At 57.1% G+C, this 26,111-nt stretch overlaps 1 protein-coding gene across 5 annotated transcripts; it reads left to right on the top strand.

The window, feature by feature from the left end:
* The first annotated feature begins 330 nt into the window (after positions 1–330).
* On the top strand, positions 331–17,377 carry MDFI (MyoD family inhibitor). Of its 5 annotated transcripts, XM_082413699.1 has the most exons (6): positions 345–1,173; positions 1,285–1,464; positions 3,009–3,095; positions 10,167–10,349; positions 13,778–14,002; positions 16,567–17,368. In XM_082413699.1, exons 3-6 carry the CDS (start codon positions 3,020–3,022, stop codon positions 16,821–16,823), a joined length of 741 nt encoding a protein of 246 aa, XP_082269825.1. In that variant the 5' UTR covers positions 345–1,173; positions 1,285–1,464; positions 3,009–3,019; the 3' UTR covers positions 16,824–17,368. The 5 variants fall into 5 exon arrangements, with proteins under 5 accessions (XP_082269827.1, XP_082269825.1, XP_082269829.1 ...); XM_082413701.1 differs by lacking the exon at positions 10,167–10,349 and having other exon boundaries at positions 331–1,173; positions 16,567–17,375; XM_082413703.1 differs by lacking the exon at positions 345–1,173 and having other exon boundaries at positions 1,290–1,464; positions 16,567–17,370.
* Positions 17,378–26,111: the final 8,734 nt, after the last annotated feature.

Raw genomic sequence — 26,111 nt, 5'->3', positions numbered from 1 at the left:
CGCCTGCCGATGCAGCGGACACAGGTTCCAGCCCTGGTCCGGGAAGATCCCACATGCCGCGGAGCAACTAAGCCCGTGCACCGAAACTACTGAGCCTGCGCTCTAGAGCCCGTGAGCCACAACTACTGAGCCTGCGTGCCACAACTACTGAAGCCCACGCACCTAGAGCCCGTGCTCTGCAACAAGAGAAGCCAGTGCAATCAGAAGCCTGCGCGCCGCAACGAAGAGTAGCCCCCGCTCACCGCAACTAGAGAAAGCCCATGTACAGCAACGAAGACCCAACGTAGCCATGAATAAATAAATACATAAATAAAATTTAAAAAAAAAAAAGATTTCACAAGCTGTGAGGCACAGCCAATAAATAAATAAGTAAAAATAGGCAGCTGGCTGGCAGGGCTGTAATTTGCTGATTTGGCTTTTTAAAAATATTGAATTAAAACATTTTTGTATCTTGGCACCTTCCTAAATTTTGCACCCCAGAGGAGTACCCCATTTACCTCACCCTAGTCCTGGTCCTGGATAACAATGAAACTATTAGCTTCCACACGGACGCCCCCAGTGTTCATCCCTCCCGAGGCTCAGAGAGGTAAAGGGACTTCTCCAAGGAAACACGTGGATGGTGGAGTTGGGATGTGGAACTGGAGTCCCATGCCTGGTCATCACACCATACTGTGTTTTGTCCTAGAATGTTGATTTTAATGAGTGTTGATTTTTTAAAACATTTTATTCAAGTATAATAGCCATATAAAAAAGTGCATGTACCTTAAATGTTCAGCTTGCTGAATTTTCACAAACTGAGCACACCTGTATAACCGGTATGTGGGATTAAATGTAAAGCCTATTTTACATTTCCAACAAACCAGACATATTAATTAGTGTTGCGCCAGATTCAGAGGACTTTGGATCCCAAGCAGCTGATTTCGGACAGTAAGGCTGGGAGACTGGGCCGATCCAGAGTTTAGGGGCCCTGGATAGAGACTGAGAAGCAGTGGGGAGGCGGGGCGGGTTAGTGGTGCAGGGCTAGGGTCTGTGGTTAGGGAGGGGGCCCCACATTCAGGAGAGGACGGAGAGCGACGGTGGGGACTGCACTGGGGACCATGTCCACCACCCCGCCCCCTTACGCCCTTCCACTTCCACTCTTGGCGGCGGATGAGGCCAAACTCGCGGACCCAGGTAAGCTGGTCAGAATGCTGCAGTCGCCAAGCCCCACGGGTGCGTCCCAGTGACTCAGCCCTTGCCGGGAAGGGGGAGTCCACCCCGCTCCCCAGAATTTCCATACAACAGCCTGATCCGGGCTGGCTCCCGGAGTTCCAGGCCGGGCCCGCACCAGGCAGCGCGGCCGCGGGAGCGGGACCCCTTCCTCCCGGCCCGGGGGCCCCCCACTTCCGGCCGAAGCCACCTGGCCTCATCGCGGGGACCACAGCGGTCCTGGCCTCGACGGCGCCGCGGGGACCTTCGAGCGTCGTAAGTAGCGACTGTGGGGACTGGGGGACACCAAGGAGAGGCCCCGAGTCCCTAGCTCGGCCCCCGCGTCCCAGCCCCGGCTTCAACTCCGGGCTGGAAGGCGGAACCGGCAGAACAGGCCTGGCGCCGCCGTCGCCTCCCTAATTGCTCACGGGCCCTCGTGGTGGGGAGCCCATACTCGGCTCCGAGGAGTCCTTGGTCTAGCGTGTCTGAGACGCTGTCACCACAGCGGGCGGCCTCACCTGATCATCCCACGGGCCCGCCCACCCCCACCCAGCGGGCCCGCAGGCTCCATGCCCTCCCCCATCCTCGGGGACCTGCTCCCTGGGCGACGCTGAGGGTCCCTGAACTCCCCCCACCCCGACTCTCTGGCCACGGCTCCTTCCTACCCCCGGCCCTGAGGAGGGACCCAGCTCACAATTCCAGATGTGTCGCCGGGCTGCCCCCGCCGGGAGGGGCTCCCGGTCTCCCCTTTCCCGAGCGCCCGCAATTTGGAAGGCCTCGGATTCCAGTCTGGAGCCAAAAGAAAGGCTAAACTCGAGAACCTCTCTTTGCCTCCAAAGTTGGGTTTCTGACCAAATTCCCACGCACGGCTGGTGGAGGTGGGGGAATTAGGGCTGCTCTAGGACACGGGATGCTAGTTGGTCACTAACCGGATTTCCCGGAGGGACAAACTTCTGGTCTGTGCCAAGGCTTAGGACCCCGGGGCAGAGACCAAGCGGGTGGGCAAAGGGTGCCTGAGAAACTTGATCACTCCCACCTTTGGGACAACGAGATTTGGGGTCCACAAATATTCAGACAATTGGCTCGAGGTAGTTGTGGTCACCATGGTTTCTCTCTCTCTCTCGTTCTCTTGCTTTTTCGAAAACTTTTGCAGAGTTTAGGACAGGCGAAGGGGAGCGCGCGCGGCCCCTTTTGCACGCCCCCCGGGGCGCTGGGCCTGGGAGGGGGGCGGGGATCTGGGGAGACTGGGCCCAGCTCCGAGAGCGCGGAGGAAACGCGCGGAGCCGGCTTCCTGTGGGGGCTCCAGCCGCGGCGCCCCGCGGACAGACGTGTCCCGCCCAGGCAGCGCCGAGCCCGGCGCGGGGGAAGGGACGTGGTGGGGGGGGGGTGCGCCTGGGAAGGCGAGGTGGGGGCGGGGAGAGGGTGGGCCGGGGAGGAGGGGAGGGAAGAGGAGAGGCAAGCAGGGGAGGAGCGAGGGGGTTACAGGGAAAGGAGGCAGAAGGAAGGGGGCCAGCGGCGTGCGCTGGCGCCGAAATGGGAGAAAGGAGCGAGTGAGAGGGGAGGGGCGCGGGGCGAGCGCAGTGGAGCCGAGTTGCCCCTGGGCTGGGGCGCTCGCGGCCGTCGCGCATGGCAGGCCCCGCGCGGTGATCCCCGCGGCGCGAGAGAGCGGCGCGCAGCTCGCACGAGTAAGTCGATCGGGGGCCGGGCTGGGAAGGGATGGGCGCACGGCTGCCGCTGGATCGCCCTCTGCCCGGCCCCCTTTTCCCCTTTCGCGCGCGCGGGGACCTTCCGCCCCGCCCGCTGAGCCCTGTTTCCCGCAGGTCCCGGGCCGATGTCCCAGGTGAGTGGCCAGCGCCCCCCTCACTGCGACGCGCCCCATGGAGCCCCCAGCGCAGCCCCCGACCCAGGTAGGACCGGAGGTGGAGAGCTAGACTGGACGAGAGCCGGGTAGGGGGTTGGGGGAGGTGGTCATTCTCCCCCCTCCTCCCTGAGAAGGGGGGAGACGGTTCGGGAAGCTTGAGTGGAGGTGGAGGCGAGGAATCTGGGCATCGGGGACCGGGTCCAAAGAGAGTGGAGGGCTGAGGCGATGGGGGTAGGGCCCGAACGGAGGCGGTGGCCGCGCCAAGTTGGCTCCAACTCTCCCCACTCCCAGCACCAGACACACACACACCGCAGTGTCTGTCTGTCCGTCTGGGATTTGTGTCCCAGCTTTTTCTGCCCAGTGTGTAAATATTTATGGGGGCCTTAGGCGGGGTGGGGGTGTCTGAGTCTTTCTCTCCTTCCCTTCCCCCAACTCAGCCAGAGCCTAGCGCTTCCAGAAAACTTTTGTCCGACAGGACCCGGCCCCTCCCCTCCTTGCCATTCCTTGTCTCGCTCGTCTTCCTCCCCACCCGGGCCGGCCAGTCCCCGCCACCCCTACCCTGCAGGGACGCGCGCGCACACGCGCACACACACGCTTTATCTCCTTCTCCTCTCTCTTTCTCTCCCTCTGTCTCATGCACTCTCCCCAATCAAGTGCTCACCACCCGAGTGAAACGCCCCTTCCCTCAACTCAAGGGGTCTGTAACCTCCCAGGGATTCCTGCAGGAGCCTCCCAACCCCGGGAGGGTTTGTGACTCCCTGAGGGGGTCTGAGGAGGGGGTGGAGGGGAGTCCTGGGGCTGTGGCTCTCAGTCCAGCCCCTCACCATACACATGTGAGCTGAGGCTCACAATGGACCACAGGGACAGGGAGAAGTCAGGAACATCTGGGTTTTTTGGGGGGGGGCGGCTGGAGGGGTGGCATGCAGGAGTACAGGCCCAGATTTCATGCCTTTAATCCTAGCTCTAGGATAGTCTAATCTTCTGCCTTCCTCTCACCCAGCCCCATTTGCCCTTTCTCCCCTCTTTGAGTCTCTGAACAATGGAGGTCTGGTCCTGGACCTCTGACACTAACTCCCTGCACGGCCTTGGACAAGTTCCTTCCCCTCTCTGGCCTCAGTCTCCATATCCGCCCATGGGAGCTGGTCTGCCCGTTTGGAGAGGCCCAGGTCTACCTGGTGTGGATGCTGGCCCTTTGGAGACGCAGGGCTGTGGAGGTGCGGGGTGGGGCTGGGGGTCTCCTAGAGTGAGGACAAGTCGGAGACGTTTGGCCAGGAGCCGGCATGTACGTGAGACTAATGTGTCTGCTGTGCATCCCACCAGCCCTCCGATTCCCCCCCTCTGTGGGGACCCTGGAGTAGGGACTTCTGGGGAATAAACTGCCCCAAGAACTGGGCTCCTGCAGCCTGGAGAGGGAGCTAGGGGCAGAGACCTGGGAAGGCTCTTTCTCTGTCTCTAGCTCCACCTCTCTTTCTCGGCCTCCTGCTTCTCTCCCACTCTCCCATTCTTCCCCTGCTTATCCATTTTCTCTGCTCTCGCCTCCACTCCTTCCTTCCAAGATCCTCCCCCCTGTGTGACCCATTTCAAGCCCCAATAGGGAAAGGAGGGGCTGAATGTGCTCGGGGCAGGGGCAAGGGCCAGGGTGGGCCACTGGGAGGGTTAAGCCCTGGGCTGTAACTTGAGGCCCCCCAGTGCCCCAGCGAGCCCCCTCCCCAGCCTGGGCTGGGCCAGACAATGTGGCTTTCATAACACGAGAAGGCCTGGCTCTGCTGCCTTGGGAGAATGAGCCTGCTGCCCAGGAAGCCCAAACCGCAGGAGACCCAGCCAAAACCCCACAGACGCCTAAATCAGAGACCAGAATCCCCCACGCTCCCTGCTGAGTGCTGACAGAACAGCAAGGCCATGGCCCTGCTGGCAAGATAGCCAGGGAGCAAGTCAGCCCCTCCCTCAGCCACGCAAGATGCAGACAGGGGTGCAAGGGGACCCAGGGCAGCTCTGGTCGGGGAAGGTGGCCAAGCCCGCACACCCTTGGCTCCCCCAGTGGCCTCTTCCCCATCCAGCCCTGAGAGCCCCAGGAGCCTGGCTCCCTAACCCACAGATTTCTGTCCAGCACTGTGGCGTCACATTCCTGCTCTTGGTTCTAAATTGAATTTCCTGGGGAATTGGAGCCTTCAGACCTAAAATAAAACCAACTGGACCCAGCCTAACTGGCCATCTCAGGCCCTCACAAGTCCTCAGCCTGGTGACCTGAGCCTGTGACCTGTGTGTATCAAGCGAGTCCACATTCTTGCCTTCTTGGTGCCAGGTGCCAACCCTAATTCTCACCTTCTCGTTCTCTCTCCTCCTGACCTGGGGCTCCAGGCTCCAGAACTCAATCCTCAGCAACAGACATTTGCTAAGTGCTTACTGGGGGTGCAGAGACAGACTGGGGCTGCAGTCTGATTGAGGACCTGCACTTCACTCCCTAGTTACAGTTTACAGCAGGGAACCCTGGACGCTGAGTTCTCAGTAAGTGGCCACTCCGAGGAGAGACTATTGGCTCGAGGGTCAGGGAAGGCTTTATGGAGGAAGAGGTGAAACTCCAGCTGGGTCATGAAGGATGAGTTGGATCTGGGGAGAGGGGAGAGGTAGGACATTCTGATCAAGGGGAGCAATATAAGCTTGGATGGATTGGGCAGAAGGCCCTGTGGTGGCCTGGGGCCATGGAGAGGTCGGCCAGCCTGGAACATGGGATCCTTGTCCATTGAGTAGGCTGAAGATATAGACCGAGGCCTTGAATACCAGGCCAAGGAGAGATTGGAATGTGGGGCTTTGGTCACTACTCTCTGAGCAGATCAGATCCTGGCCCTCTCTCTGCAGAGATGGTCGGAGCTCCAAAGGGGAAAGCTGGGTCCACTGTCCACGAAGACAATGGAGAGGGCTCAGCTGGAGGGACCAGGCACCGGAGCTTGGGGACAAGGGTCCTGTGGACACCTTCCAGGCTTGGAATGAACCCTTCCCACCTGGAAGTGGTCCCCCGAACTCCTTCTCCATCCAGGAACAGCAGGCAGAGGGAGCACACAGGGTCCGGCTGAAGTTTGAGTCTCTCTGCTTCGCTCTCGGGCTTATGGATTTAAACGTGACTTTTCTACCCTCTTCCGGGGCTGTCTTTCCAGAACTCAGGGCATTGACCTGAACCTTATCCCATGTTAGGGATGAGAATATGTCGAGGCACAGGGGCTCTTGCCTTTCTGTGTTTCCCCCTTGGAGATGGGGACTCTTGAGAGAAGTGCAGGGCTGGGGCTTCTGCTCAGGGACGCCACCAGCATGGCTGGCCCGCTGTGCACATTATTATTTTTTTTAAGTTTATTTATTTATTTATTTTTGGCTGCACCGTGCTGCGTGCAGGATCTTAGTTCCCCTATCAGGGATCGAACCCGTGCCCCCTGCAGTGGAAGCGCGGAGTCCTAACCACTGGACAGCCAGGGAATTACCCCCTGTGCACATTAGAAAAAGGTGGCTCTGGTGGGGCCCCAGCCAGGGACTCCAGCCCCACCCCGACCCGGGGCAGATGCCTTCACACGCAACTTGAGTTTCTTGTCCACACGGTGGCCCTTGTCCTTTGCTGGCCTCCCATCCTCCGGGACTTTCTCCTCAGAGATGTTCTCCCCTCTGTGGCTGGGCAGGGGTCTCCTGGTCGCAAGAAGGAAAACTGGGCTCTTTCCGTCTTTTGATTGTTGAGCACATGGGCCCCGCCTCTTGTCTGGTTTTTCGGCTCCACGTGCTTGCAGGGAGAGCTGTTTCTTCTCCAGCATCTTGGCGTCGGGGCCCCTGGGCAGCGTGTCACCCGCAGACCAGGCCCTCCTGCCACGTCTTGTTCATTCTCTGCCTGCTCCCACGTCTCTGGGCCCTCGGCACAGTTTCCTCTTCTGCCCTCAGCGCTGCTCCCCCAGTGTCTGCTGGGTCCCCTCCGCAGCCCTCCCGGCTCCAGGAGGTCTGTCCCTCAGTGTTTCCAGGTCAAGATGACTGGACTGGATTTACTTTCCCCCCTGGTTTCCTTCCAAGGTCTGGTGCTCACCCCAGAATGGCAGGTTTCCTGCAGGAGGGGCCTCCTCGGGACTTTGTCTGTGCTCTCTGTAATTTCCTGTTCCCACCAGATTAAAGGTCACCAGCCCTGTAGGTGACTTAGGAGACACTGCCCAGAGAGTGGCAGGTGACATAGGGGTAGGAGGGCCCAGGTGAGGACCAGTCTCCTAACTCCTCTTCCTCTCCTTCCTCCCTCTTCAACCCTGGGGGCCAAGAGAGCTGCAATCCTGGTTCCTTCCCCTGCAGGACTGACAGTGTCACCTCTGTGTGCCCTGGTGACCTCAGGAGAAAGCCTGGGAAGTGACCACAAGGCCCACCGTGCCCCAGTTATCATTCTAGTCTCCCCTCGTTCATGCTGTAGCTGTTCACACTGGGGTCTTGGCTTCTGCTGCTGTTCTCGAAAGGTCTTTTTCCCCTTCTTTGCTGACTGATTATTTAAGACCCAGTGTAGCCATTGCCTTCTCCAAGAAGCCTCCTAGACACACACAAACACACAAACACACACACACACCCACACACCCCTGGGATAAGTGCCCACCTTCTGTGCTTCCACAGTTCTTAGATGCCCCTGCTGTAACTCTTGCCCTTCGGTGTATGTGACTGTCACCCACCCCCACCCCGACAGAGAACTCCTGGGGGAGTGACCAGGTCTTTCTCATTTTGGTCCACCCAGTGCTTGACGTATTGGGAGGTGCGTCGTAGCTGTTACACCAAACAGCACAGGAAGGAAAGAGGAAAGGAAGGAAGGGAGAGGAGGGAGGGCAGGCAGGGGGATGGGCAGATGGAAGGGTATGTGAGTGGCCCCCTGAATACCAGGCACTGCTGAGTGTTTCATTTACTCTTTGAAACCCTGAGGGACAAGCATGGTGAGCCCCCTTTCACACAAGGTGACCCAATTCCTGGTAACTCGCCCAAGCTGGTATCTGGTAAAAACCAGGGCTTGGGTCTTCCAGCTCCTGGCTCAGGCCTCTGTCATTACACCACCTGGGAGAGTCAGCACTCCGCTTCAGGGCTTTGGCAAGACGCCTCTGGGGCCAGAGGCTGGAGCTGGGCGGCCCCCTCCCTTCCTGGGAATTAGGACTCAAGCTGTGAGCCTCCCTCTCCATGCCAGGTTGGTCGTGACCCTCCACCGTCCTGTCCCGTCTGTGCTGCTGTAGACCAGGCTCTGGGCTGGGAGAGATGCCATGGAGCCGGCAGCCTGGATCCCCCTTGGGGGTTGTCTCTGCTTCCCTGCTTCCCCTCGTCCGAGCCCTGCGATCCTCCCAAAGCCATTTGACCTCTCATTAACGCAGAGAGCTCTCAGTAGGCCCAAGGAATGGATGGGGCTGGAGGGACCTGCCCCCTGCCTCCCTGGGCACCAGGAGGGGTTCCCAGCACAGAGCTGCCACCTTTCAGGAGTGGTGGGAGCCCCAGCCCTCCCCGCTCCCTGTCCCAGCTCCCAGCTCCAGGCAGGGTTAATGGTTTCCCTAGGCAGGTGGGAGCATGCCGGCTGCTCTCTGTACGACCCACGTGGGGTCCCTGGGGCCTCGGTCCCCCTGGCCGTGGGAGACCAGGGTCTTTGGAACAAGGATTGTCCCCTCCCCTCAGGATGCTCCCATCCCCCAGACCTACATGCCCAACCTGAATTGATCCCTCTGAAGATCTCCTTCCCTACCCCTCCACCCCCGTTTGGAGACAGCTCAGGGAAGGAACCCCTGTGTAAGGCCCTCTGTGCTCTGTGATTGGTTCCGTTACTGTTTCCAAGACTAGTTTTTGTCTCTCTCTGTCCCTGTGGGTGTGTCTCGTGATTTCTGTGTGTGGTGTGTTCGGGTGGGCGCTGACCTCTTACTCTCTGGGTTTCATCACCCTTTCTCTTCATCTTTCTCTGTGGCTCCCTGTGTCACTCTCCTCTCCCTGAGCCCTTTGGTCTCTGTGTCTCTCTGAGCCTCTCGTTTCTGTCTCCCCTGCTCCCAGTGCGGCTTGGGGGAGGGGCACCCTCTTGAGGCCCCTGGCATTCCCACTGCACGACCTGGGGGCTGATGGGAGGCCCAGGCTGCACCCTGCCCTTGCCCAGCCTGGCCCCTGGCCCCATGACCCTGGGCTTCACCCTTCCTGTCCACCCTCAGGCCTTCCCACGCCCGGTCACCTTTCTGCCACCCTGCCCCACATCTCAGCCCCCAGAACTTTCCTCCCCTGGGCCCAGGAGGCCCTAGTCCTGCTGCCTCAGGAACTGTAGGTGGCTCCATTTCTGCCTTCCGCCCACCCTGCACAGAGGGGCCGAGCCACTCACTGTAATTACATGTGGCTGCCATACGCCTCTTCCAGCACTCTTGGGCCGTCTCCCCGTCTCTCTTCCTGCCCGGAGCCCCTCCGCCTCACCCCCCAGGCTCCGCCTCACCCCCCAGGGTTCTCTGACTCTTTCTCTTGCTGTCATCCTCTTTCTCAGCCCCAGTTGCTCACTGTCTGTCTCCCTCTTGCTCTGTCTGTATCCCACTCCCTCTCCATCGCCTCTGCCTCTGACCTCATCTTTATCTTTCTCTCCATCGCTGACTTTCGCTCAATTGCTGAGTCTCCTGCCTTTCCCGGGCTGTCTGTCACTGGGCGTCTGGGGCGCCCTCCTCCGTGCCCAGTCTCCCACTTTCTGATGCACTGTCTGTCTTTGCTTCTACCTTTCACTGTGCCTTTGATTCTTTCTCTCTCCATGTCACTCTGGATGCCTGTCCCTGTCTCCCCATCGCTGCCTGTCTCTTCTCTCCTGTGCTGTGTTTCTGCCTCCCCCCACTTCCCTTATACCATGCATCTCGGGCCCCTCTCCCTGACGATGCACACACACACACACACACACACACACACACACACGTGCACATGTACACACCCTTGCTCGTTCACGGGCTGTGGTTTGGGAACTTTCTATTCTAGAGTCTGGCACTGTTGCCAGATAGGGTAAGGGCTGGGTAACTGGTACAGAGACCGAGAATGAGGGCTCACGGCATTCTGGGCTGTGGGAAGGGGACCAGGGCTGGGCAAACAGGAGGACACCAGGAAAATGTCCTTCGGTCGTCTGCTTTTTCCCTAGCCCAGACCCTATCCCTCCTGCCTGGGCTGGAGGTAGTGACAGGATCCACTCAACCTGCGGAGGCAGCGCTAGAGGAGGGCTCCCTGGAGGAGGCGGCACCCTCCATGCCCCAAAGCAATGGCCTTGGGGCCTCCCAGGCCCTGGACAGCACTGACCTCGACATCCCCACAGAAGCTGTGACACGTGAGTCCTAGGGGTCAGGGGATTGGGGTGACAACATGTAGGGGTTGCTCTAGAGAATCCAATGCAGATGGGCTGGCAGAAATGCCGTGGGTGCCTGTGGGAGCCTAGCGGTGGGCCAGGACCTTGAGGTGTGGGCAGTGGAAAGGTGTAGGACATTGCCCTTTCTGTCTAGGAAGAAGACCTCCACATACAAAATGATTCGGATAAAATTAGTTCAAAATGAGTGTGGACAGGCTCCAGGCAATGTGGTTCAGGACAAGAGAGCGTGAGGCCAGGGGCAGGGAGCCGGAGCCTGAGGCAGCCCAGCCTTCAGGGTGTCAAGAGCAAACCGGCAGGAGAGACACCCGCAGTTGCTCTCTGTAGAAAGGAGCAAAACTCAGCTCTATTCCCAGGTTTAGCTCAGTGTCTCCAAGGAGGTCCTGGAGGGGGAGAATTCGCCACTGTCACCCTCAGAAGCAGGGGAAGGGACAGCCAGAATCATTTTGTAATTACCAGTAAGATCCGCAAAATCTACAGACACATTGGCACTTTCCAACTTTCTTTCCCTGCATGATCTCACGCGCTCTCCACATTGGCCTGTATTGAGGCAGCAGGATAGCGCTTGCCAAGCCCATTTTACAGATGAGGAAACTGAGGCAAGGAGACCCACTCTCCCTGGACACAGACTGGGGAGCTCAGGTCTCCTGGCCCAGTGCTCTTTCCTATGCCTGCCTGCCCAGCTGGCATGGCCGAGCGTGGAGCCGCCTTCAGCCAGGGCATCTGGGGTCAGCTGGGCTCCCTGGAAGTCAGGGTTACTAAATCCTGCTAGTGCACTGCCCTCCAGACACACCCACCAGCAGAACTGAGAGAAAGAGCTGAATGCCGTGGTCACGGAGGAGGGGGCCTGGATGGGAGTTGGACAGACACCCCTGTGTCTGTGGGGCCCTGAGTGTTTGCTCTGTGACTCAGCCACCACGACCACCGCCACGGCCATGGCCACAGGCGAGCTCTGTGTCTGCCCCAACCTCCTGGGCCCTTAGCTCACCACACGCTCCCGCCCTCTGGTCACTGTGCCCATGTTTAGGCAGCAGGGCAGGGGGCACCGAAGCTGGCCAAGGACTCAGCCCAGTCACCCACCATGGGGCCAGGCGGTGGGGGCAGGATGATTCAGGCCTGGCCACTTCCCCTGGCCTTACCCCTGTTTACCCAGATGCAGGCACCAGCCACTGCTCAGGGCCAGAGGCTCCCAGCACGGTCCTCCCCAGAGCCCTGTCTCCCATCGTCTCCTGACTCCCCAGCTTGTCCTCAGCTCCTTTCTCCCAGTCTCCATCCCCTTCCCCCTCCACTTCCTAGCTGTGGAACCTCTGGCAAGTTTTACCCTTTCTGGGCCTCAGTTTTTTCATTTGGAAAATGGGCTAGTAATAGTACATCTGTTTGATGCTTAAGGAAGTTACTACTGGGAATTGCTGGTGGTCCAGTGGTTAGGACCCAGCACTTTCACTGCCATTGCCCAGGTTCAATCCCTGGTCAGGGAACTAAGATCCCGAAAGCCACTCGGTGTGGCCAAAAAAAAAAAAAAAAAAAGCACATAAGGAAGTAGTTACTACACTTAGAGCTCTTAACACTGTGTGTCTGGCACCTAGTCACAGCTCAAACCATGTCAGCTACTAGTTATAAGAGTAGTGATGGTTGTGATAGTAGCAGCTTATTCCTCGGTCCCTTGCCTCCCAACCTCTGCCCCGCTCCTTGCCTCTCTGCTCTCGGAGTCCCAGCTTTTAGCCTCCAAGCTGGTCCCACCTCTGACCCTTCGCTGTGTGACCTTGGACAAGTTACTGTACTTCCCTGGGACTCGATTTCCTCATCTGTAAAAGGAGGATACTGCCCTATAGAGATACTGAGAACAATTCGCATGCCAAGTGCTCCGAACAGTGCCCGGCGTGCAGTGAGTGCCCAGCAATGTGCTCCCACCATTACTTAAAGGCCCAGCCCCCTCAGTTAGGGGAAGCGCTGAGGCCCCCTTCCGCTCTCCTCAGCCTCCAGCTCCCGCCCCAGACACCCCCTCCTGCCACAATCCAAACCCAGAGACCTGGCCCGGAGGGAGCTGGGGATCTAGACCCCAGGGCCTGAGAGATGGAACTGCCCCACGTTCACGTTTACTGAGGGTCCTCAGGGCCAGAGGGTCCCGCGCAGGAGTCAGGGACCCTGAGCAGAGAGATCCTCGAACTCTTGTGACCCCTCCTCAGACTTCTACACACACACACACACACACACACACACACCCACACACACACACCCCTGCCCTCAGCTCTTGAGAGACACACACACACACCCCTGCCCTCATCTCTTGAGACACACAGACACACACACACCCCTCTGCCCTCATCTCTTGAGACACACACACACACACACACACACACCTGCCCTCATCTCTTGAGACACACACACACACACACACACACACACACACCCCTGCCCTCATCTCTTGAGACACATACAAACACACCCCTGCCCTCATCTCTTGAGACACACACACACACACCCCTGCCCTCATCTCTTGAGACACACACACACACACACACCCCTGCCCTCATCTCTTGAGACACACACACACACACACCCCTGCCCTCATCTCTTGAGAACAGAACCATGCCATCCAGGTGGGCAAACCTGAGGGAAGGAACGGGGTGTTTGGGGGGATCTCCAGGGCCAGCCTCCCCACACCCCACTGATAAAGCTGTTTTGGTTCCTCAGCCTGGGATGGGGACCCAGGGTTCCCAGCTTCTGGGGTCTCCCTGCTTGGCCTCCCTCTTCCCTTCTCCCCCTCCTCAGACCCAAGGGGACCCTCAGCAAGCCCCTTCTGCAGCTGCCCCACAGAGGCCGGATGGGGCGGGGAGCTGGAGGCGGAAGGAGCAGGAGATAGGGGGCTGCTCTGAGGAGACCCTGGATTCCAGGGCCAGGGCATTCATCTCCGAACAGATGTTTCCAATCAATCACCCGGCACACGAAGGGCAAAAGCAGCAGGGGGCTTGGCAGGGGCCGAGGTGACGGTTAACTGCTTCCCTGCTGTCCCTCCACCCCCAACTGCCACCACTCTCACCAAAATCCCAGGACCCCAAGAGCAGGAGAGTGGATTTCACGTGGGGTAAGAAGGTGGGGTCCAGGGCCCTGAGCCTCTCCCTTTGCCTTGCACCTCTGTCTTTTCTGGAATGAGCACGGACCTGGGAGTCAGGATCCAGGCTCGACTCTGTGGCTGTTTCATGATGTGCCACTGGGCAAATCAGTTTCCCTGGGCCTCAGTTTCCCCATCTGCAAAATACAGATCAGCTAGATGACCTGTGGTGTATCTAGGAACAAAGCAGGCAAGATTCAAGCAGAGCCCCGGGAGGCTGTGCAGGGACCCACTCCCCAGCTCCCACCTCCCCCATTGCCCTTTCTCATCATCTTCCTAGGCCAGCCTCAGGGGAACCCCTTGGTCTGCATCCCACTAGTGGCGAATGGCTCTGGCCACCCCTCGGAGCTAGGCGGCGCCAGGCGGACGGGGAACGGTGCCCTGGGTGGCCCCAAGGCCCACCGGAAGTTGCAGACACACCCATCTCTAGCCAGCCCAGGCAGCAAGAAAAGCAAGGGCAGCACCAAGTCTGCTGCCTCCCAGATCCCTCTCCAGGCACAGGAAGGTAAGCACCCCATCTCGCCTCCCTCTGGGAGAAGCCTCCAAAGCTGGCTTCCTCGAAGTCTGACGCAGGGGCCAGCGGCAGCATCTTTACAAGGTTGCTGGTTAGAAGTGCAGCATCTCAGCCCCACACCAGGTCCTCCAGATCTGAACCTCTGGGTGGGGCCCGGGAGTCTGGGTTTTAACAAGCCCTCCAGGGAGTCTGATGCAAGACTCTTAAATCAGAGAACCTTGCAGAGGACACATGTTGGGTAAGGTAAGGCACGTGTGAGTTCTCAAGGCCAACCCCTTCTCATCCCTACTCTCCCAGAGTTGCTCTAACAAGAAGTGGAGCCATCTGGGCCCATCCAGCTTAAGCCACGTCATTTCTGGAAACAGAAATTTTCCTTGAGGAATGGACCATCTGTTTAGTGAGAGCACAGCACCTAGCGTAATAAAATGATGCACCATCAGATGCTTAATTGGGGGCGGAATGGGGGCTGCAAGGTGCAGTGGGAGGTCAGAGCACCCAGATATACCAGCCATTGTTCCTGTCACACAGAGGTCCTCTGAGGGACCGACCTGGGCAGCCACGTCCCCCGTCCCACCAGGCATCCGTTCAGCTTGGGTGACGGCTACCTGTAGCCCAGTGATGTTTGACCTTCACCCCAGAACTTTTAAGTAATTTTTCGCCATGCTGGGGGACTCTGGCTGGTCCTCTGCAAACAGGATTCAGTGTACACATTTGCACACAATGTGTTCATAACTTTCACCCGCCAGAGCAGATTCTGCCCAACAGGCTTGTTTATGAAGGGGGTAGTCATGCATCTGAAGTGAACTGGGCATCTGCTGTGAGCCAGGCACTGTGCTGTGTGCTGGGTACCCAGGCCATGGCCTCATAAAGCTCTCATCAGAGGGACACAAACAGGTAATCACTCTGTGATGTGATAAAAGATAAATGATGAGTGATAAAGTGAACACAGGGGGACACCCACACCAGCCCAGAAAGCTGGGGAGGGGAGTCCGGGAAGGCTCTGGAGGTGTCTGAGCAAGCCTTAAAGGACCCATAGGAGGATCTAGCCAGGGTGCATTAGCACAGAGATGAGAACTGGTTAGTGTGGCTAGATTATGAAGTTCCAGGTGAGGAATGGTGGGAGGTGAGACTCCAAGCAGACCGGGACTCCCGCGGTGGAGGGTACCTAGTAAGCTGCGTAGTGGGTCTAGACTTCATCTGGAAGACAATAGGGAGCTTCGAAGGGTTTTAAGCAAGGTGGTGACCTCATCAGATTTGCGTCTGAAGAGACCTCCCTTATCCAGTTTGCGGATAGATGGCAGGGGTTCCAGCTGTGCGAGCCCCCATTCCCTGTACACAGGACTGGGTGGGGACGTCAGAGCCTGCATGGTGGTGTGAGACTCCGACAGGACCAGCAGCCTTGAGCCAGGGGCCCGCCTGGTCAGGGGAACTGGACACTGCCCATGGCCCGACCCCTGGGAGGGGTGCCAGCCCAGCATCCTGGCAGCACGCCAGCGGTTCAGAACACGGGCTGCCGAGCCAGCACCACCGCGTACCAGCTGGGTGCCCAAGGCAGGATCGTGCGTTAATTCACTTCCTGTGTATTTACTCAGCACCCACGATGTGCCAGGCACCGGTCTAGGGACCGTAACAGACAAAGACGCCGGCCCCTGCTGTGTTTGCCCTTTAGTAGGCGGGGAGAGCTGTGTAAGCCGCGGGAGGTGCTAAGTCCTGGGCGGGGAGGCAGAGCAGGCCCCAGCGAGGGGGTGGGGCTGGGGCCCGGCAGCTCGCAGTATTAAAGAGGGTGTTCGCGGAAGGCCTCCCCGAGAGGGGACATTTGGGCAAAGACGGAGGGGACAGAATGAGCAGAGCATGTATCTGGGGCTGCAGCACTGGAGGGGGACGGGGGGCAGTGCCTGCATGACCAGGAAAAGCCAGTGTGGCCACAGCAGAGTGATCTGGGTAGGGGCCGTCCGGGCTACTGTGAGCTCTTGGGCTTTTCCTCCTGGTGAAGGGGAAGCCACTAGAGGGTTCTGAGGGCAGGAGGGGCGGGATCCAACAGAAGTTTTTCAAGGGTCCTTCCGGCCTCCGTGTGCGGAGTAGGTGCGGGCCGGGAGCGGTAGTCAAAGGCAGGGAGTGGGGAGACCAGCGAGGACACAGTTGCTGTCGCCAGGCAAGAGCTGAGCAGAGTGGTAGGATTCTGGAGAGATTTTGAAGTGACTTCTCTGTGCCTCAGTTTCTTCATCTGTAGAGAGGGGCTAATACAGCCCCTCCTCAAGGAGTTGTTGCAAGTTTAAATGAGTTTAATTCGTGCATAACACTTAGAACAGTGCCTGGAACACGTCATCCCTTGGTGTTCATTAAATAAATGACCGAGGGTGGTTAAAGCAGGGACTGAGGATCCAGGCTGCCGGGGCTCAGACCCTCACTCCACGTAACTCTCCGTGTCTCGGGGTCACCTGGAAGGTGGGTCCCCATTTCACGGAGCCGGGGGAGGGCTGCACGAGCGTTATGTCTGCACTCAGTGAGCCTGCCGCCCGCGGCTGCTCCCCGGCCCCGGGCCATCTCGCCTGCAGACTGCTGCGTCCACTGCATCCTGTCCTGCCTGTTCTGCGAGTTCCTGACGCTGTGCAACATCGTCCTGGACTGCGCCACGTGCGGCTCCTGCAGCTCCGAGGACTCGTGCCTCTGCTGCTGCTGCTGCGGCTCCGGCGAGTGCGCCGACTGCGACCTGCCCTGCGACCTGGACTGCGGCATCCTGGACGCCTGCTGCGAGTCGGCCGACTGCCTGGAGATCTGCATGGAGTGCTGCGGGCTCTGCTTCTCCTCCTGACCCGCGGCGTCCCCGGCTGTCACACGAGGCTGGACCGCCCCCTCCCCCGGGCCTCTCCCACCCTCCCCAGGCCCTCTCGGAACCCCAGCCCGGTGAGAGGGCGGTGCCGGTCCTCCTCACTGGTTTCCCTGGACAACAGCACCTAACACCTGGGGGGAGGGGGGACCGTTCCTGGATCAGCTGCCAGGGCTGCAGAACACTGTGAAAGTTGGGGGAGGGGGCCGGGACATGGGGGAGGCTGGGGTGCCGGGGCTGTGCGCTTTTCTACCTCTCACTGCCCCTGTGCCTGCCTCCCCCCTCCCCTGCCCCCAGGCTTAGAGGACAACAAAATGTGAAAAGAGACACCCCACCTGACCTCAGCCAAGCCCCTCCCCAGTCTCCCCTCCTGTGGGGCCTGACCCATACAGTGACCCCAGAGGGCAGGGCTGGGCTTGGGCCCAGGGTGGGGTGGGAGGGGGGAAAGGTATAGATAAGACTGGAAGGGGAGAGGGAGGGAATGGAGGGAAGGTCTGTTCTATTTGTTGCTGTAAATAAAGATATGGGTCCATCTCACATTTCCTCAGGACTCATGAGCGATGGCCATGGACTCTCAAAACCAACACTCCCACAACCCCCCTACAAAGTCCCCAGATGGATGGGGCTTCCCTGGCCCCTGAGGTCCCCTCCCTTTTGTCACGTTCCCCCCTGAGGGAGGGAAGGAAGAGGGGTACCCACGCCCCACCTTTATTTCCCTCTTCCTGCCAAAGGGACAGAGAAGCCCAGAAAGGGAAGAGTTAACCCTTGGCATAGAATTAATTAACAGCAGATGTGTTCAGGTTTTGATTAATTAATCTCCTGCTGACTCCTGCTTCTCGAAGCCATGATGGCTCCAAGGCATAGGGTGACGCCTATGTCAGTGGCAGAGCAGGGCCTGGGGAGGGGACAACCCTGGGCCCCCACACAGCCAGGGCTGCACTGGGAGGCAAGTTTGGCCTGAATGGAGGTCACGTGGCCCAGCCTCAGTTGTCCCCCTGATTGCCAGGGGGCCTGAGATAGAAGAAAACTGTCAGGATTGGCGGGAGCCTCAGAGGTCAGGTGTCCAGAGCCCTTGGGTGCGGGAAGGAGGGGCAGACCAGAGCACTGAGGTTGACAGCGGGGAGGGCTGTGTGGACCAAACCCCTCTCCACCCCATCCTGGACCTGGAGGAAGCCAGGAGGGGTCCAGGGTGAGTGAGAGGACAGCTCATGGTTGGACTTGGATTGTCCTGAGGAGAAGACATGGCCCTAGAAGGCCTTGAAAAGTGGAGACCTCATGGGAAACTGGTGGGACGCTGCTTCCAAGAACAAAGGGTGGAGTGGCCCTGACGGATTCTGGAGGGGAGGAGGGAGCTCAGGAAAAGAGCCAGATGAAATCTGAACTGTCTTAAGGAATGCCACACTACGGAACAGCCCATGGCCTTGGGCGTGGGTTGCAGTGTCAGCAGAAGGAGGTGACAAGAGATGGTGAGAAGGACCCCCCCCGCCCCTCCCCTGCAGCCCTTCCCCTCATACACATGTACACAGGCCTCACTTTGCCAACACCAAGGTTTTCCAACTTCTGGGACCACGTAGGAAACTCAGGACACAGAGAGGAAGTGACCTCCCCAGGGTCACATAGTCAAGATCAAAGCCAGGAGAGAAGCCCCATTTTCTTGGCCCCCTCAATGTTCGTTTGTCTCAAGGGTTTTTTTTTGTTTGTTTTTTTTGTTTTTACTTAGTTATTGTATGCTCAAAGTACAAAAGGTTCAAAAGTCTCATCAAAAGTGCATACACAAGCATTTACCCATATCATTTTTCTTTTTTTTTTTTTTTACAAAATGTCAGAATCCCATGCATGTTGCGCCATTTTTATCACTTGACCATTTGTTTTGGGGGCTCTTCCTTATCAGCACTTTGAAGAGCGGCCTGGAGCCTCACGGAGGGATGAACCACACATGATCCAGTTGCCCAGCTCCTGCTTAATCCCTTCCATTAATTTCTCTGTTATGAGCAAGGTTGCGTGAGCATGTCCTTTTGCACAAATGAGCTGTATCTGTAGAATATTCCTGAAGGTGGGATGGCTGGGCCTCAGGGTGTGTGTGTTTGTGACTCTGACCTCGATGAGGGCATGCCAGTCCGCCCCCATGGCCGCGGGGAGCGTCCACTTCTCTGCTGTGCTTCTTTGTCCACAGGAGGACGGATGATGGTGGGAGGGCTTCCGTTCAGTCCCCGCTCAACCCAGCTTCCCCCCAAGGCTGAGGTTCGAGGGACGTTAGGGAGGACCAGGGTGGGGGGTTCGCCTGACCAACTCAAGGTCTGGTCCAGGTGGGCAGGAAGGCCCCTTCCCGGCCCTCTCCCCTCCGTGGCGGCCGCCGCAGGAAGAGGCACCTCTGAAGTCCAAATAGTGATTTCCTGCAGGACAGTGGCTGAAACCCGAGAGGCTGAGCTGGGTGGGGGTGAGACAGAGGCGGGATTCAGCCACACACACACAAACACACACTCTCCTTACAGCCACATGCTCACATACATTCCACAAAGACACACACATACCGCACACACACACACACACACACACACACACCAGACATAGACACACACATGTGCTCACACACTGCACATTTCAGAACCTGCAACACCGCCAGCCCGTTCAGCCTGATCCTTGTGTCTGCTACTCGCCCCCCTGCATCCCACGCCTTCTCCACCTTCCCCAGCCCCCGCGTCCTTGCCTAGGTGGCCTCCTCTCTGCTGGGAAGCAGATGGCATTTATCTTAGAGGCCACTGACCCACCCAGCTCTGCCCACATGTCCTTCCAGGGCAAGCCCTGGTTCTGGACCATTCCCCTCCACACCGTGGCCCTTCTCTGTTGGCTCCCAGTCTCTGCTTTCTGACCAGCTGATCTGAGCCGGGTTCTGCTGTGGGTCCTGGGGAAGAGGCCCTTTCACGCTCTGGGCCTCAGTCTCCTTGTGTGTACAATGGAACAGTGATGAGGCTCTGGAAATCTAATGGCGGCCACAGTATCCAGGGAAGTCGCCTGCTTCTCTGGTTTTCTTTCAACCCTGGAGCAGCAGATCAGCACCCCCCACCCCCCCCGCCTTTGCCCAGGAGACTTCTTGAGGGCCGCTCTCCTGCCCTGGGTCGTCTAACTCAAGACAGGCATTACCACATTTGTGGGAAGACAAGGTGGTGAGGCCAGGCTGAGTTGTCCCTGGCCAGGACCGCCCATGACCTCTGGGTGATCTGGTGTGTTTGCCCTGTCACCGAGCAAGCGGCTGAGCCAGGGGCTGGCTTGATGGGGAGGGGTGCTCTGCCCCCCACGCCCCCGCCTCCTGAGCCTCCACCAGCTTCTCCCCATTCTTTGGCACATTTAATCCACATTCTCTGTGCTTGTACTCAGAGCTGGGCCAACTCCAACTCGGCTTCGGGCCTAGACACCCCATGTCTCCGGGGCAAGGAGGGGACACCCTTGAAGCACCCCAAGGCTGGGTTGCCTGCAGCCAGCCATGCCCTGGGGCCTGCACCAGCTCCCCGGGCAGAGGAGGCAGTGGTGGGGGACTGAGGGCTGGCCCCCAAGCCTCAGGACAGCTGCTGCAGACACTCCCCGTTGCTGAGCGGGGGCAGCAGAGAGGACAGAGATCACAGCCCTGGCCCCTCGTCACTTCCGTGTTTTCCTCCTTTCCACATTCCGACTTTCCTAGAATGATACGGAGACAGGCATGGGATGGTATCTCCCACAGCCCCAGCCCTCCCCTCCCCCCCACCTCCTCCCGAGAAAAGCCCCTCCCAGCCTTCCTTGCCCCACACCTGGTTTTCCTGTCCTTCCCCGACCCTGTAGCGGCCTCTGTACCCCACAATTCCTACCATCCCTGGGTTACAGCCTCATTCCCTCATGATGCGGACAGGTGTCCAGGGGCGCTCGGAGGCGGGAAAGAGAGGTGTGTTCACGTGCTGTGTCTCAGGCATTTCTCAGTTTTGCCACCTCAGGGGGCCCAGGGAAGGCACTAAGGCCCATCCCTGGACCAGTCACCGTGTCAGGGGACAGAGGGCTACAATGAGCCAGGCCTTTGTGGCCAGAGACGGTGGGTTACACGGCTGCCCTTCCAGAATCAGGTGGGCACATTTCCCAAAGAAATAGGGGTGCTGTGACAAAACGGGGGAAGGATGGCAGATTAAAACAACAGAGGTCACTATAGGTGGGTCCAGAGGAGGCTCCTGGGTTGGGGAGGCCTGGCTGGAAACCTTGAGCTGCACAGGGCATCTGGCTGGAGAGGGAAAGTCAAGGACAAAGGCTTTCACAAATCTGAAGCCTGGGAGGAGAGTGAGGCTGTCTCGGGCTCCAGCGGCAGAGGTCAGACCCAGAGGCAATGGTCAGACCCAAAGGCAGAGGTAAGGACACGGAGAGAGATCCTAGCCCCAGGCAAGCGAGAGAACCGCCCCAAGCGGAGCGCACTGCAGCAGTGGTAGGGGGACTTCCCCGTTCCAAAGACTGTTCCAGGGGAGGGGGGCGGTCAAAGGGGTCCCTGCCCTGGTGTTGACTGTTGGCAGGGAGGACAGATGGAGGAGGGTGGTTACAGGTGGCGCCCACAATTCCTGCTAAGTCAGACCTTCTGTGGCTCTACGATGCAGCCAGTGACCGTCTGATAAGAGAGAAACAGAGACTGAAGGTAGACAGACCGGAGATGGAGTGAGATGCAGAAAAGGAGGGGAAGAGACAGCGAGGCAGACGGGACAGTGCGGACAAAGCATCCCCAAGGCCCTGGAGACAGAAAAGCGAAGCAGGGAGGCTGCGGGCATGCGTCCCTCGGCTGCTCCCAAGGTCACCCACCACCGGGGCTTTGGGGGCAGCGGTGCCCCTCCTTTTGGTCCCGGGTCCCTCCTGTGCCTGGAGCCTCTACAACGCTGGGCAGCTTGGCATTAATTAGGGGCCTGGCTAATGGCTCGGAAGATTGGCCCGTTCCAGGGACGCTGCTGAATAGAGACCTCGGTGAGATTTATTCCTAATTATCTCATTTGTCTCCCCCCATTACTCTTTATGGCTGGGATTTATGGGGCCATTAATGGGGCCTGGCCAGGCCAGGATGAGTGTGAGCCTTGAGACGCTTCATAATAATAACAATAACAACATTCACCCTGGCCAGATTAATGGGTTCTTGCCCTCCCCACCCCCTGTCCTTGGGACCCCAGCTACCTGCTGCCTAGAGGTCCCTCTCGCTTCTGGGACCCCTGGTCCTCAGCTCCAGTCCTCAGCCACCTGTGGAGTTTGAGCCTGTGGCCCTTCCTCCGCCCCACTCCACCCCAAGGCTGTCTCTTAGTCCTTCTATGGTGCCACTAATTGGGAGCTTCAAGGTGGTAGCGGGAGTGTCGAGTCCAACGGTAACACCTCTGGGACAAGGCCTGTATCAGCAATTGATGAGTTTGGCTGCAAGCAGCAGAAAACCCAGCTGAAGGTGGCTTAATCTGTAAGGACATGCACTGTCTCCTTAACAAAAGTGCAGAGGTAGGTGATCCCAAGCTGATTGGGAGATTCAAAGATGCTGTCAAGGAAGCTGGCTTCCATCCTTTCACTCTGTCATCCTCAGCATGTGGTCCAGGTCTCCCCTCCTTGTCACAAAGTGGCTACCGCAGCCCCAGGCATCAAGCTCACACAGCATCCACACAGAACAAAAAAAGCAGAGAGGGAAAGAGAGACCTTCTCCTCCTATGCCTTTCTGCAGAGGGGGGAAAAGCATTTCCAGAAGCTCCTAGCAGGTCTACTTACATCTTTGTCCAGACTGGGTCACATGTGGTCTTAGGTTAACTTCCCCAGAAGCAGGCCCTAGACAAGGCTTCAAGTGCAAGTAGGTTTGTTCAGGAGGGGATTCCAGGAAACATCAGTAGGGAAGGAGGGGAGTGAGACTGGGAGGGAAGGCAGACAATAAAGGGTGTGTTATCAAACTGGTTACCACTGTGGGTGGACAGCACTCAGTCCTGCCTCTGAGGGAGCTGAGGTATTTACACACCAAACCCACCATCACTGGTTGAAGGCTCTTCCCAATGGAGTGGCAGTTTTCTGGTGCTTGCTGCCTGGTTGGGCTGCTGAAGGAAGCCCTCCGGCAAAGGGGCAGAGATGCAGGGAGGCAGAGTTTGGCCAGAGAGCTCTTCATTGGTAATGCCTGAGGGGACAGGCAGCCCCATCACCTGCAATGCGTGTGCAGTGACTGTCAGACAGACCAACCTGGTCCACTGCTGGGCAGGGAGAAGGGGGCCGGCTGTTGAGGAGACCACCACAGGGTCTGCCACAGCCTTCCCCCCGTCTCTCCAGGGGTGAGACTGCCACCAGAGGCCAGTCACAGGGGCTGAGCAACTTCCACATCAGTGTGAGGGGCACGTGGGGACAAACCCCACAGAGAGGAGGTGAGTTTCAGCCCCGGTGCTGTTGGAATGTGGAGCTGTCACCTCAGCCTCCTCTACCTGCTTAGCTCAGGAGGAGAGCAAGAGATGGCCCTTCCAGACCCTTCCGTGGCCACCCTCCCTACAGGCTGCCGGTCCTCCTCCATCCCCATTCCTGGGTGTGGTTGCCCCCGCCTTCCCACTGCCACCCACTCTCAGGATGAAGAAGTCCAGCTTTTTCCATCCAGGCACCAGCTTCCCCCCATTTTGCTGTAGGTAGAGACTGTCTTACCTCATGTTTCAGCACCAAGAACCCTTGTACACAACCGCTGGGAGTGAATCTCCTCTGGCAAAATAGACATGCATAAGCCATTCAACCCAGCGATTCGATTCCCTTCTGGTTGTATATGAAAAAGGTCTAGATACACACATGCTCCAAAAGGCACAGACTAGAATGTTCACCACAACACTATTCATAGTGACCCCCAAATGGAAACCCAATTGTCCATTAATGGTAGAATGGAAAAACAAACTGTGGTGCAGTCACTTGATGGAATTCTGCATAGCAGTGAGAATGAACAAACCCGACTCAAGGGAAAGAAGCCAGACACAAAAGAACAGACTATGTGATTCTTTTTACATAAAGTACAAAGACAGTTGAATCAATCCATGGTGTTGGAAGTCAATTACTCTTTCCCATTGTTTCTTCCTTCTCTGTTTACTGTACCTATATGAGATGATGGATGTTAACTGAAGCTATTGTGATAATCATTTCACAATATATGTTAATCAAACAATCATGCCATACACCTTAAACTTATATGTATCTCAATGATTTTTTGATAAAACTAAAAAAGAAAACATACTGACTGGGCTTCCCTGGTGGCACAGTGGTTAAGAATCCGCCTGCCAATGCAGGGGACACAGGTTCGAGCCCTGGTCCAGGAAGATCCCACATGCCACAGAGCAACTAAGCCCGTGCGCCACAACTACTGAGCCTGCGCTCTAGAGCCCACGAGCCACATCTACTGAGCCTGTGTGCCACAACTACTGAAGCCCACGTGCCTAGAACCCGTGCTCTGCAACAAGAGAAGCCACCGCAATGAGAAGCCCATGCACCGCAACGAAGAATAGCCCCTTCCATCGACAGATGAATGGATAAAGATGTGGCATATATATACAATGGAATATTACTCAGTCATAAAGAGAAACGAAACTGAGTTATTTGTAGTGAGGTGTATGGATCTAGAGTCTGTCATACAGAGTGAAGTAAGTCAGAAAGAGAAAAACAAATACCGTATGCTAACACATATATATGGAATCTAAAAAAAATAAAATTAAAAATGGTTATGAAGAACCTAGGGGCAGGACAGGAACAAAGACGCAGACGTAGAGAATGGACTTGAGGACACGGGGAGGGGGAAGGGTAAGCTGGGACAAAGTGAGAGAGTGGCATATATACACTACCAAATGTAAAATAGATAGCTAGTGGGAAGCAGCTGCATAGCACAGGGAGATCAGCTCAGTGCTTTGTGACCACCTAGGGTGGGATAGGCAGGGTGGGAGGGAGATGCAAGAGGGAGGAGATATGGGGATATATGTATATGTATAGCTGATTCACTTTGTCATACAGCAGAAACTAACACACCATTGTAAAGCAATTATACTCCAATAAAGATGTAAAAAAAAAAAAAAAAAAGAGCAGCCCCTACTCACTGCAACTAGAGAAAGCCCGCGCGCACCAACGAAGACCCAACGCAGCCAAAAATAAATGAATAAAAATAAATTAAAAAAAAAGAAAACATAGTGACTGATCTACTTCCCGTCTTGTGACATTAGTTGCTCTGTGAGAGGAATGACGAGTTTGCCCCAAAGTCTTACTTTCCTGGCGAGGAATCCAGAGAGCTCTGCATCTACCATGCTGGTGACAGAAATCCTATGCAAACCAACTTAAACAAAAAAGGAATTTATTGGCTCTCATAGCTGGAAGGAACACTCTGGTATTTGAAAAAATTAAAGAAAGATCTTCAGCAATCGGTGGGAGCTGGGGACCGAATGCCACCAGGATTCTGTGTCTCTCCTTCCCTCTGTCTCAGCTCTGTGACCCCCTGAGTGTTGGCTTCAGCATCTCCTGTTGCAGACACATCTCCTCCATGTTGGTGGAGGGGGAGAGAGCAAGGCGGATAGAAGCTCGAGATGCCAAGATCCCCAGTGAGGAAAAGAACTCTAATCCTAGGAGAGGACTCAGGATGGCTCTCTGGGATCACATGTCCATCCTCTGGATGGGTCACTGTTGCCAGGAGCACTGGCTACACTAATTGATGGGCCTGTATCATCCGTTTACTCCTGTTGGGGAGGGGGCTTTGGTAATTGAGAGCCTCATCAGAGCCCCAAGGAGGGGAAGAGGAGCAGTTCCCCAAAGCAGGGACATTATTTTAGAAGAAGGAGAGAAAGGTTGCTGGGAAGACAAAAGAAGAGTAGATGCTTAAGACACACCCACCTTCCCAAGGAGAGAGGCCCCCTCTAAGGGGTTCTTTCTACTAAAAGTTGCCCTGCATCTCGCTGGTACATTGAGTGAAACCAACCCCACCGCCCAGAGGAGTACTTCCCATTGAAATCCTCCAGGGGCCACTGTTCACACTGACCCCTGTGAATGGTGCCTCTTAAAGCCAGACAGTATGTGGCAGCCCTGAACTTGACCATGTGTGGTTGGACCAGGGATGGGTGGCTGAGCCATGAAGGAAGCACTGAAAATGATGAAATACTTAGTGATAAATCTGACCAAAAATGTGCAAGACTGGTTCACTGAAAAATTAAAATATATTCAATACATTGTTGAGGGAAATAAAAGAAGAAATGGGTAGACTGTGTACATGGATCAGAAAACCCAATATTGTTAACATATCAATTCTTCCCCAAACTGATC

The sequence above is a fragment of the Balaenoptera physalus genome (genome assembly GCF_965194825.1).
Source record: "Balaenoptera physalus genome assembly, chromosome: 11".
In the NCBI taxonomy this organism is placed as follows: domain Eukaryota; kingdom Metazoa; phylum Chordata; class Mammalia; order Artiodactyla; family Balaenopteridae; genus Balaenoptera; species Balaenoptera physalus.
This window is presented reverse-complemented; position numbering and strand designations above follow the sequence as displayed.